Source organism: Numenius arquata, chromosome 2, assembly GCF_964106895.1.
Source record: "Numenius arquata chromosome 2, bNumArq3.hap1.1, whole genome shotgun sequence".
Lineage (NCBI taxonomy): Eukaryota > Metazoa > Chordata > Aves > Charadriiformes > Scolopacidae > Numenius > Numenius arquata.
In genome coordinates, this window is record NC_133577.1 from 28,706,188 (window position 1) to 28,719,769 (window position 13,582).

At 40.6% G+C, this 13,582-nt stretch overlaps 1 protein-coding gene across 3 annotated transcripts in view; it reads right to left on the minus strand.

Moving 5' to 3' along the window:
• SMYD3 (SET and MYND domain containing 3) overlaps nt 1-13,582 on the minus strand; it is a 422,465-nt gene that overhangs the window by 211,523 nt on the left and 197,360 nt on the right. The window contains exon 9 of one of the 3 annotated variants that reach the window (XM_074168177.1): nt 3,821-3,840. The exons of the other annotated variants lie outside the window; for them this stretch is intronic. Within the exon in view, the coding sequence (XP_074024278.1) occupies nt 3,821-3,840 (20 nt within the window). The remainder of the gene's footprint in view (nt 1-3,820; nt 3,841-13,582) is intronic. 3 annotated transcript variants of the gene reach the window in all.

Below are 13,582 nucleotides of genomic sequence, written 5' to 3' on the forward strand. Positions count from 1 at the left end.
TATATTTCTTTTGCAAGATTTAAACCAGTTTGGCAATTTCATTTTATCCTTGTGTTTCCTGACTGTGACAAAGCAGCTGTGTTTTTCATTTATTGTAGGATTTTTGTCAACTTCATAATGCCTGTTTTGGAGGTGGTTATTCAGACTTAATTTTGTTCATCTGCTCATTTTACTTAAATACCATTACAGTGAGGCTCTTCTCAGACATTCTGGCTTGCCTAAGTCCAGTTTAAAAGGGCCCAAGCCCCTGCTAGCACAGGGGCTATTAAGTAAAGAATTCTCTTATATACAGGAATAGTTGGCTTCAACCATCATTCTCCAATATAAATTTAACAAGTAACATGGCATGGCTGTTGCGCACGTCATTGTGTGGCTGTGAATGAGAGTCATATTCAAGGAATATAAAATTACATATTCATTTTGCCGTATTTATGATGCAATGTACGAACATGGGTGCTTGCTGAGCGATGATGAATGATGAGACTAAAAGCCAGACATCTGCACTGAATATCGTAAATAATTCAACTCCTGTTTGCTCTTCAGAAACACTGAGGATCTGCACCTTTAAGCTGCAAATTCTTAACTCTATCAGCTGTCAGGTGCAAGTCAACAAACTACAGGATAGAGGCTTGAAGTATTTCTGCTCAATTCATGACATTTTAGCCAGCGTGGAAGTCTGTAATTCACCAACAGCTTAATAAAATTAACACACACACCCCTTTCACCTCCATCTTTCAGGCCAAAAAGCTAACCATCCCTGAAGGCAAAGGACCCTGGTCTTGCTATGGAGTCAATAAACCCTCTGGTTTCACAGGATGCAGCCAGTTTGCCTACAAAGGCCAGTCCCCGAGTGCAGACAGGTAAAATACAGAGAAACCCTCAATAAGGATTACTTCAGCTTCTAATAGCTGCTGTGGGGGTCCCGAATAGCACCAGCTGGTAGCAGACAAAGTATTTGCTGGTAACTTCTCTGCTCAGCTCCCTCCAAGTACACTTTCAACGACTAGGAGAGCTGGCCCTCATATTATGCTTTCTGCTGTAATCCTAAACCGACTTGAGCTCTTCAATACCTTACACGGCATCATTCTAGTCTGCTAATTTCACTTGCTCCCACCTCTTGCAAGTCCTGAGAGTGCACACTTCTTAATAGCTGAAATACAGCTATTGGAAATCATACTGCCAAAATAGATGTACATACTTCTAACTTGAAGCAATAGGATAATGAGCATTTTAAAAGTAAAACAAGAGTAAGACAGGCAGTGTTTTCCTGCTGACAACCATGTAAGACAATGTAGCAGACATGCACTGATGAGATGCAGGTGGGCTTTTATCCCTGCCAGTGCAATGCCAGTGGTAGTTCCAGATGTGGGGAAATCGACACACACTAATTAAAAAAAAAAAAAAAAGGATTTGCAATGATAGAGCATGGAGGAAGCCTGGAGCAAAATGGGACCATCTAGAAAGTTGGAAGAGTGCCAGATGAATTATGGCTTGAGCTCTTTGGAGCCCTGTTTGAAATCAAAGCTGCTCCCCCCTTTGGTGGGAACTGCACAGGAAAAGGATGAATGGGAGAGGGTAGATGACGGGTATAGCCTTCATTGCACACGCAAAAGGGTACAAATTAAAATCACTTGAGCATACAGAGGTGAAGTAAGGTTCCCAACACCTTATTATATTAAGCCACATTATTAAAATGACTGTTTACATTGGTTCACTAATGTTTGTACAAGGCTGTGAACATGCAAAGTGGTGAGTATCAGCACAGGCATCAGTATGGTCTCTCAAGTTTGACATGTTCATGAGTGCTGTAACAAAAGGAAATACAGTTTAATCATAGCGTATTATTGCCCAGGAAATATGGTGTTTACCGTATCGTCTCACTACATCATTTCTGACCATTGAAACTAAGTCAGAAATTGGTATCATCAGTGAATATTGTTATCCGAAGCAATTCATTTCTTCCAAAAGGCAAAATGTGTGCAATCACCAATAAATTAACAAATTCAACCCACTAAACTAGCACATTTGGCACTGCAAGGCTATGTAGGTGCTGTGTTGTTAAAATACCTTTAGCCAGATTTGACACAATGCTTTACATTGTATTGCCTGGTAAAAGGAAGGTTATTTCTCAGCTTTCTTTTTTCTTTTAATTTTTTAATTCTTTCATAACTGTAGCAGACCTCAAATCAACCCAAGGTTTTAGGAGGAAGTGCCAAGATCTATTGCCTAAGTCAACACACCTGAAAGTCAGTTTTGTTTGAACACCAGCTAGAGCAGTAAATGCTATAAATACAAGAAATACGTATCCTCAGCTCTGCTGGATGAAAGAGGGAAAGCAAGGGGGACTGCAAATAAGTCTCTCCCCCAACCTCTGTGCCCTTTGCAGAGCAGGTCCTTCTCTCCAGACAGACTCTTGGCTGAGCAATACCTGCTCATTTCCTGGATCAAAGCAAATACTACAGAGTCTTTCTTGATGCACTTTCATATATCTCCGTCTGCCATCCCGAAGGGCTGGCTATGTCTCTCTGCCTCTCCTGGCAGTGGTCTGGCTGCAAAGGCAGTGCTCACCGTGTGTGCTTGGGGAAAGGGCAGACTGCCCTGCGCCCCAAAGGCATCCACTGAAAGGGGGGTGCAGGGGCCGGTCCAGGCTTCCCCTCTGCTTCTCAGTACAGACTTTTAAAGGAGCATACAGCCTGCAGCAGGAGGGAAACTGTTAAAACTCAGACAGGTTAATAATGAAAACCCTCAAAGACTGATGTTGGGACCAATCTTACTTAATACTAGTATTAACTACAATGGCGCAAAAATATAAAAGCAAACAAATACATTTCCTGAGACCTACATGTCTGGAGGCCTTGTTAATTGAAGGAGGATCAGGGGCTCACACAGCAAGAGCTTGATTATCTGGAGGAGTAATAGAAATGGCATGAAATTTAACAGCAGTGTGCAAGGTCAGAAGCTTTAGAACTAATAACAAGAATTTCTGGTGTAAACTATGAGGTTGTCAGCTGAAGGAGCTATGCAGGGAGAAGTATATTTGTAGAATATGGAATGTCTGCAAATCATCACCCATGAAAAGAGTAAACCCATCAGGTGATTTATTGTCAGAAGAGTGAAAAAAGATTAATTTCCATGGTAAAGGCCCCTATGAGAGCTCCTCCTTTGAAGTACCAAGTGCAATGCCAACCATGTTCCAGAAAGAGTCCTTCCAACCAGAACAGGCCCAGAAATAGGCTTCAAAATTATCAAGATAACATTCTGATGCAACAGGATTAAACAACCTCACGTTCTACCCTAGCAAAACTAGGACGGGAAGGATAGTATTCCTGTCTGATCATTTACTAGGCAAATCAAACAGTCCAAAGCAGACTTTAAGCTAAAACACACAGAGGTATAAATTTTAGAAGAAAACAAGAAAAAACATGTCTAGCAGGAAAGTTCTGGAAGTGCCTCCCCATCAGAGTTCCATCATCTCAGGCGGGATTTGAAAAGTTCATAGGAAGGTAAAGGTCAGGGAAGTAAACCTGATGAAACAGGACAAGATTTCACAGAATCACAGAATTGTAGGGGTTGGAACGGACCTTCAGAGACCATCTAGAGTCCAACCCCCCTGCCAAAGCAGGTTCACCTAGAGCAAGCTGGACAGGAACACATCCAGGTGGGTTTTGAATATCTCCAGAAAAGGAGACTCCACAACCTCTCTGGGCAGCCTGTTCCAGTGCTCTGCCACCCTCACAGTAAAGAAGTTTTTCCTCATGTTTAGAAGGAACTTCCTGTGTTCCAGCTTGTGTCTGTTGCCCCTTGTCCTGTCACCAGGCACCACTGAGAAGAGCCTGACCCCTTCCTCTTGACACCCGCCCTTTAGACATTTATAAGCACTGATGAGGTCCCCTCTCAGTCTTCTCTTCTCCAGGCTAAAGAGACCCAGGTCTCTCAGCCTTTCCTCATATGAGAGGTGCTCCACTCCCTTGATCATCTTCATAGCCCTCTGCTGGACTCTTTCCAGTAGTTCCCTGTCCTTCTTGAAGTGGGGAGCCCAGAACTGGGCCCAGGACTCCAGATGCGGCCTCACCAGGGCAGAGTAGAGGGGGAGGATGACCTCCCTCCTACAGCAGGAAACCTACTATCTATATGTTACATATTAGCATCAGATTGTTATCCAACACTTTTCTCTGTGTTTCTTTGCAGCAAACATCCACAAAATTTGTATATTTTTTTAGCATTTCTGAATAGCACTGGCAAGTTTTTTCCCCTCCACTTATTGCAAAATTGCCAATAGCTTTTTTGCTTTTCACACTAACACCGTAATGGGACATCTCTCAAACACCTGAAGGTACGCCTGACAGCTTGTCTCCTGCTGTGTGCCACACAACCTCTCCACAACACAGAAAAGTAGAATGTGCCCATTCTGCCTTGCTCCAGCTACCTCCTCTCAGCTGACTTTTATTATTTTTGTAATTTCTAAAACAGTATGGTGTATTCCTTCAAATCTGTGCTGTCTGTCATACTTCCCTAGCCTACAAATAATACAATGTGCCACCTGGAAGAAATACATCATCTGCACTGCTCTCTCCTCCTCTTTGTGGTTGCAGAGACATCCCTTCCCTTTAAACAAGATGACTTGTTGTAGAGCAAGCCTGTCCTTAGCCTTGCACCACAACAACTGCTGCAGGACTATGCCTCACAGTCAGAGAGGAAAAAAAAGTAGAGTAGAAGAGAAGAACATTTATGTTCTCAAGTTCTAAAAGCACCAGAGACTCACATGGCTCCTCAGAGCTCTACTCTTGACTGAAAGTGATTTCAGGAAGCTGGAAATATCTCAGCAATAGCACTAAGGAAAGTGGAAATTTATTCCATGTTTTCCTTGACAAGCCCCATGTACTACAGAAACAGCTGCTAGAAAGGGATAGCCAATGGCTCAGAGCTCCAGCTTGGATTTTTAGTAGAAAGAGCAGAAAAATAGTTAAATTAAATGGGCAGAAATGAAGGCCTTCCCTCAGAAGGATGTGTACTCAGTCCCCAGATAATCAAATAGCAAAGGCATTTCTCGAGCGAGCTGTTTGCTGTTGAAAATTTTAATTGAATCAGATCATGTTTCGTAAACATTTAAACAGAAAAAACAAGAGCATTCTGATTTCTTTGGACAATACTAAACCTGAAATGTTTCCATGCCCCTAAATGAGAATATTGTAGAATGTTCATTTTGCCAGACTTTGCCTCAAACTAGAATGACAGAAAATTTAAAAATGTCCAGCTCTCGTGGGGAATGGAAATTCCAGTCTCCAGTCAGCTCTCTCAGGTGTCACTGACAAAATTAGACTGGCTTGTCCCCACACTCAAGTTTTCTTTAAGTGTGCTCACAGCCTTTCTGTCTTTGAGAAAATTTATGCATTTATTATATAACTAATAGCAGCCACTGACCTCTTCTGTTACACCTTACCAGGACAGATTTATTTTGCAGGCTGGAAACAAATGGTCCCTTCTTAAATGTTAGGTGCCATCTGCTAAGCCTTGAATGTAAATGAACAAAAAGACACTTGCAGAACACAACCCACAAGCAGGATCAGTTCCTCCTGACACTGTATCTATTACCTAGATTTCTCTTCGCTTTTCTGACAGCATCAGACTCAAGCCCAGTGCCCAAGGCTGCATCAAATTTTTAATTAAAACAAGCAAAGGTTTGATTTCTCTTGTTTCCTCTGGTAAAGCAGCAAAGGTCTTTTTCACCTGCTCCAGGAGAACCACTTAAAAATTCAAAAGGCCTTAAAAATTTCAGTATAAACAAGCTCCTAAAAAACTTCAAGAGAAACAATTTTCCCACTTCTTTAAGGTTTACATGTTAAAATCAGTCTTTCACAATGACTGCACATTAGAAAACTGAAATTGTTGCCAACATGAACACTACACTTAGATCACAATATGAATTAATGAGCTTGCTTTTCACCTTCATCTCCCCCTTCTTCAGCACTTTCCTCCCCCTCCCAAATAAATGAGCTGTGCTCCTAATAAAGTGCTTGAAAGGAAGGCTGAGAAATTTAATAATAAAAAGCTCTCTGAAATTAAGTTTCTGGCAGTGCTTTAAAAAAGAAAACGTTATTACTTGGTCCTTTTCTTTTCCCCAAAGCAAATTTCAGTCCTTTGAGGACAGCACAAATATAAAGCAGATAATTTACAAACCTTTTATTCGGCAATTTGCCTGGTCCAAATAAGCAACTATAATAGGAATTGCCAACTGAGTACTTTAAAGATTCTAGTATAGGAAGAGAAACTGCATATTGCAGAAGAAGAAAGTCTTTGTCTAAAGTATCAAATATTAGACTTTCAATAGGGAGCAAATTGTTGAACATGTTAATTTTCATAGGAAATAGAGCATTAAGAACTCAAAACCCAATGATTATTGTTGGGGTTCTTATCATATAATAAGTTTCCTAATCTCAGCTATTTTGCATTTGCTGTACTGAAGACAACGAAAGGGAAAATACCGAGAGTTTGCCTTAGACTATACAAGTCCAGAGCCACAAACGAGCAGATATTTGGCAAAGCAAACCCAGACTTTTGCATCTGCTCATGTCTTGTCAAAAAGAGTTATTAAAATACACTTGGCAATTTATAAAACTAAAAAAGTCAATTAAATTGTGAAAACTTAATCAGGAAAACAAAAGCAAGGCTAACTGCCTAATTTTGCAACAGCTACAGTGTCTTAGACTATTTCTTACATAGCTCTCAAAGAACAGTGTACAAAAATCAAGGTCCACTGAATACTTGAGAAATTTTCCTGTTGCATCCATTGGGTCAGGATTGTGTTACAATGCAATACATAACGCTGTAGAATTATTTATCAAGGGACGTACAGGCTAGATTTTCACATCCTCTCTCATAGTTAATACCATTAGTATTACCATAGTCATACCATAGTCATAGTCATACACATTTATGGTGATGCAAAATGGTAACATTTTGCAAGATTTTATTCATCTTTTCCAGGAACATTGCCATTTGTAGCCATGGGCATACACTGATTTCAGTATTTGCACCATATCCCATCCTCCTCCTCTCCCTTCATTACAACCATCTTCCTTCTTCTAAAATATAGCACGATATTTCAGAAAAATATACCACAAAATATGTATTCAGAAAGCTTAAAAACAAACCCAAAACCAAAAGCCCACTTGGAGACAGGACCTCCAATTCAGAGATATTCAAAACTGGAGATTTGGCTCGTGACCGCCTACATTGCATGGATCCAGAAAGATTTGAAATATTTGGACACTGGTCTTTCACAGAATCATAGAACAGTTTGGGTTGAAAAAGACCTTTAAAAGTCATCTAGTCCAACCTTCCTGCAATAAAGCAGGGACATCTTCAGCTCAATCAGGTTGTTCAGAGCCCTGTCCAACCTGACCTTGAATGTTTCCAGGGATGGGGCATCTACCACCACTCTGGGCAACCTGTTTCAGTGTTTCACCACCCTCACTGTAAAAAATTTCTTCCTTGTATCTAGCCTAAATCTATCCTCTTTTGATTTAAAACCATTAGGCCTTGTCCTATCACAACAGGCCCTGCTAAAAGTCCCCTTTAAGTAAGTCCTACTCTTTGACTAGGATACAAATCATTTAAATGCATGCTCTGGTTTGATGAGTGAAATAGAACTGCCATTAGTCAAAAGAGTATCTTGCACATACATGTAGCAATCTTTCTGTTTCAGCTTCAAGGTCCACAAGCTTTGTTGAACTTGACTGTTCCTACCTTTTACTTTAAAAAGGCTACCCAGTCATCAGCCCAATGCCTTCAACAAGCAATGAGCTTCTTCACAACCAGAAGCTGAGAAACGGGATGTCAGCTCAACCATGCACAAGTATGTGCAATCCAGTCAGATAACATATTGAAACTACAAAGCCTTACGTGGATCATGCATAAATGGATGCAAGCAGGTGATTGTGCGAGTTAAAAATCAAATACAGGATTATCCTTCATTGTAAAAAAATAATTCCACCAAACCAATGACTTCGATATCAAAAAGGCAGTAGATGACTCCTCTGAGCTTTAAAACCTTTTGGGTTTTTCTGTCAGTAGCAGCCTTCCATTAGACTGAAGGATGGTTGTAGGATGTATGAAAAGTTAGTGACGTCCTAGCTGCTGCCTCACTGTAAGAGGTTGGCTACAAGCTTTTAATCGTTCTATAATTTCTAGCAGCATGCAAAAAAACTTGTAGCACATAATTTACTAAAAATAAAAATTCAACCCCTTCCCAGTAGAATTTCATAGTGCAATCAACAAGCCACTTCTAGCCTGCAAAACCTCTGTTGTGTGGTTCCCAACAGAATTTGTTAACCATAGCGGTTGTCAGCAGGACCAGCTGATTGCCTGGGCAGCAGCCAATACAAAGATGGCTTCAGCTGTTGACACAGCAGGAATGAACATCCAGGACCCAAAGACACAAGACATCCAGAACTGCCTGCCCCAGTGCTTCCCATCACTCTGCCCAGCAGCAGGAGGCCAGTGCAAGATCTGACATCCTGGGGCCTAAAGAAGAGAATGATCCAGCTATGTGGACACCAGCGGGTTTGAATTCAGAAAAAGGAGAAGATAAATCTCCTTTCATGACTTGGTAAAAACTGTTTCCCCCTTCTGACCAGGGGGACTTAGGGACTTAAAAGACCCTCTCCTCCACGTCACCATGTGGTGGCACGATGCACAGCCCTGCCACCCTCCTACATAGATCAGAGTTGTGTAATCTCACTTAAAGCAGAAGGCTGGTCCACTGTACTACTGCAAGACTCATTTCATAACACTTCTACTATTAATTAACCAGTTTATGTATACAGTAAATTTAAACCAACAGTCACATAGCAGACATTTCTATAACCCCATTAAGCCACAGAATATTCATAAAGTCATACAGAGATTATGCTCTGTCCTATGCTAAAGTCCAGAGATTATGCTCATCACATCACAGGACTGGTTCAGGGAAATAGTTTCAATAGACAGTGAATATATGGGGTGATATCTTCAGCTGGGGTAAGTTAGTGGTCCTCACCTAATGCTGGTGGTAAAATCCTTCAGTGCACAACAAGTGAGCATTTGGGCCTCTGGATTTTGCACAGGGTTATCATAGTAACACACATATCATGGTCAGCCCCCCTGTAAAATAAAAATGGGCTGAGAAATTTCAGGATTGGGTTTAGAGTTTCAGGTTGAAAACCCATTAGGTCCTGTGCAAGTTTAGATTTGGAGATCAAAATTTTGAAATCTATGCTAATGCCACCTTGATGTTTACAGGCAGGGAGCTTGTAAAACTGTTCATTTTTGACCAAGAAAAGTTGTGAGTAGGTATACGTGTATCAGAACCAGGAAGCTGGCTCTGACATCTATTTTGCAATTTGTATGTTGCCTATCCAACAACAGCAAAGCGTTCAGATGGATCAAAGGTACAAATTCTGACCCATTTTTCACACGCTGAGAAAATTCTATTGGAAATTGTGTTTTTAAAGTGGCCAGAATTTTCAATAGTCTACGAAAAGTTTCTAAACAGCTTCTTCCAAATTTAGAAGAAAAGATGGATGAATAATTATTCTTCAACCACTACTTTAAATAAAACTCGAGGTTGAGACTTTACAAGTGAAGCTTCAAAACAAATATTTTTAAAAAGAAGTTATATATGCCAGAATTTAGGATTTAAATTCAAGTATCACTTCAGCCTTAACTACCAGATCACTTATTTGATGTAATCATTAATGCAAAACAACACCTGTTTTATTATTTTACTTTATCTGTAAATATTTTAATCACATTCCGTACACAAAGTTTACCAATTAAATATGTATGACTGATGTTACTGAAATACTCCAAAGAATCTTGATTCTATCTTGATTTATCGCTCATGTAGAGTTGTGAAAAATACACATAAAAGATTTTATCTGTGGAGCCATCTCCAATAGTAATCATAAATGAAGAAATCTATGAAGGCTTATAGAAACCTCCTTTATTCCCCCAGGAAATCTCAGAGATCTGCCAGATAACCCCTAAGAATAAGATTTTTTTCATGTAGATTCCTGATTCAGCTGCAAATAAATTGCTACAATGTGCTGCCAGACAATTCCCTATGCTCTGAGAACAAGAGGAGACTTCGAAACTAAACCTCATCCCCACACAATGCACATAAGTATAGAATGGTTAAAAAGCATCATCTTCTCTCTCTCAAGAACAAAGAAGGGTCCTTCCGTGTCAGCACTGCTGGCATGTTTAAGGCTGGGGTGGGGCTGGAGGTATCCAGGCCACACTTGCTCCCACAAGCGTCTCTTTCAGCAAGATCTGTTAGCACAGGCTGTTAGGTGCCTCCTATCTCACAAGCAACATAAGGCATTTTCAAAATCTTGTGCATCTTAAACAGAATGGAAGACACACACTTTTCTGGTTTAGCTTAACTAAAACAGCTCCCTCTGATAAAAGGACGAGTTATGCCTTTAAAGTGTTAAAATACACCATGTAATAAAATTAGGTTTTGCCCTGGATAGCCACACCTAACGCTGTTTTTTCTCCTCATGAATGAGAACTGTATGCTTATACCAAGAGCAAAAAAGAGCAGAAAACTGACAAAGTGTGTATAATCCTTGGATGAATTAGAAAAGCCAGAATCCATAAGCAATTCTGCATAAGAAGGATTCCCAAGTGGAGAATCTCATCCTGAATGATGCTACTTTTCAGAGATGAAAGGGGAGTAGAGAGAGATTATCCCTCTACATCTTATTCACGCCTGGTGTAAAATAAAGTGGGCTTTTAAAAAAACCAAACCAAGACACGTAGCTTATGGATCCACTATTGAGCTGAGCAGATTGTGCTGGGAGGAGAGCTGCTATTATGCTCCTGAGAAGAAATCATTCACAGCTTCTAGCACGAAGGGGAAATACATAGGTTTTATGCCATCTTCCTGCAAGGTAACTAACAGGGATCTTCAGCTTTACTCAGCTGATTTTTCTTTCCTTAAAATGTCAGAAAATGGCCTTCTCTAGGTTCAGAGTGAATCCTGAAGTCAAAACCAAACACTAATTCAGACATCATACAGCAGACTCCGTATTTCTGGAGCCTGCTTCCGGTGTACTTCACAGGACTGACTGAGAAGGCTCTGGCTGAGGAGGAAAAGCCGGATCTGGCCTTTCATTAACAACAGGCTGCATTTCACCAGAGAAGACACACACCACTCTATCACACATCCCCTGCTTTGACAACAGCAAAGAAGTCTGGCAGAAGTGGTACTTGCTCTTTGAGCACCATTTGAAGAATCATCTACAGAAGGCAAGCAAGACAACGAACTGAGGGCATGGAAACAACCACCAGGATACAGCTTTCACACTGATGTCTCTGAAGGGGGAGGCACACTGCACAGCAGTTTATATGTCCGAGTGCCAGGGAGGACAGCTGCCTCCTGCGTCTCTGCATGTATCAGTGCCGCTGCGCAGGGTGCCTCTCCACAGCTCAGCACCCCTCCTTTCAGTATTATTGTCTTACAGGATTATATTTAAATCACAGACCTCAAACTAAAAGGGAAAGTTAAATCCTCTGGAGAGTGAGTCTAAATAGGATTACCTGTAACGCACAGTTCTCGCCTACCTGCACCACCACGGCTCCTCTGACCTCTGCAGAGGAACAGAAATCACACGGGCAGAACAACAAAGGGCATTATTTTATTTTTTTCTTCCCAGGAGAAAGGAAGAAAGAGATAACAGATGCTACTTGTTAATATTTCTATTCTGCCTGTTCACCTCTCTCTCTTCTGCCTTGTGGCATTTCACTGTTGCTGCTGACTGAGGTCTCCCACATTTCCCCCCAGAGGGGACAGCACATGTGAGCAACTCTGGCAAAGACCACCCGCCCCTTGGACGTTCATGCCCCTCACTCAGCTCAGTAGGGCTCTCCTAACCAGCACCAGTTTTTATTCATGTCCCCAGCTTGCAGCAGGAGGAGTCCAGCCCAAGCCCCTCATCTGTGGTGCAATAAAAATCAGTGCTGCTCACGCTGCTGCTAAATCATCAGGCAGCTCTACCTGGGAGGTTGCATACCATACTCACTGGAGTTTTCATTGCCTTCCTTGCCCCTCAGACACCACCATCTCAGAGGATTATACTTCTGCTAGTTCAAGCAACAATGGCAAGTTTCTGGATAAGCAGAAGTGTAATACTTCAGGGGGAAAGAGGAGATTTTTAAACAAAGTGACTTCACCTGACTACTTTGAGACGGATAGTATAGTCTTAAGTCGTCAATTCCTATACTGATACCTACAGGGAAAAACACCTCTTAGGGTTCTTTGAGAGAGACCTGCAGCAACCACTGGAGAATGGCTGAACTTAAACACTCCTAATTCCTCTTTGGTTCTGCATTTCAGGCTTCAGAAATGTTTGGGCTTGTCAGTTCAAGAGATGGACCTTAATCCAAAGGCTGGACCAAGCCGAAGCCCAGAGTAAAGGTAGCAAAAAAACTTCTAGGGTCCTTGCATCTTAATGTTCAAAACATCCTAGTTGTGGTACTGGCACTAACAGACACATAATCCTCAGTAACTGTGATCTCTTCATTAAATGCATTCCTACAGCAACTGAAGTTGTTCTCATCTGCATTTCAGTCAATATTCCTTTAAAATCTTTATACCCATACATAAAGTGGGGCTACTGTTTCAGAACTGCATCTATCTTGTACGTTGACCAGCACTAAAGACTTCTGCCCACTGAGTTTGCTTATTATTACCCTGAATGTCCTGGCAATTCCCATATTACACTATATGGCTATATATTTCCTTTATATACCTTTTGGCTCCTACTGTAAATGTAGGGATTTTCCTATACTTTCCTATAAATAATCCTTGTAGATAAAAAAAAAAACAAAACAAAAGACAAAAGTAGCAGTAAAAATATTTTCTGTCTATACAAACAGCTTAGGTAACGGGCTAGATTAAATTCTCCCAGACAATGGGAGATGCCTCTCTGATTAGATTTCAGTGTGGTAGGAAGCAGACAATTAGATGATGAGACAGCATCTTCCACTCTGGGCAGATTGATTGAAATCTTTTAACTGGTTTTTAAACATAGTTTAATGATAAAGAAACTTGTTTTTCATTTTTTAAAACAATCTAAATACAGTTAAGTGCAACTGAATTCCTCATTCATTCCAGTACCTAGAAAACATTTTTTATCTTGATACACACCATCACACAGTGATAAGCACAATTTCTCATTTATTAGTGCTTATTTATATTTAATGCATATTTATCTTAAACTCCTCCCTCTCTTCCAATGGGTAAATTATCTTTAGAATTATGTGAACATCTTCTATATTATGGAGCATCTACATGGAAATTATTTTGTTCTCAAAACATAAATATGAATAAAAACCTTGTTTTTCTAAAGATCACTACACAGATCTTGAATCCATTGAAGGGTTAAGCATAAGCCACAGCGTGTATCCCTCTTAAATTCTATATAAGCTTTCAAAACTCTGATTCTTCAGCTCAGTTGACTTAGAATAAGCAAACAAACAAACTCACTTTTTTTTTTAATTCATTCTCTTATGTACATATAACCCAAGATGGCATTCT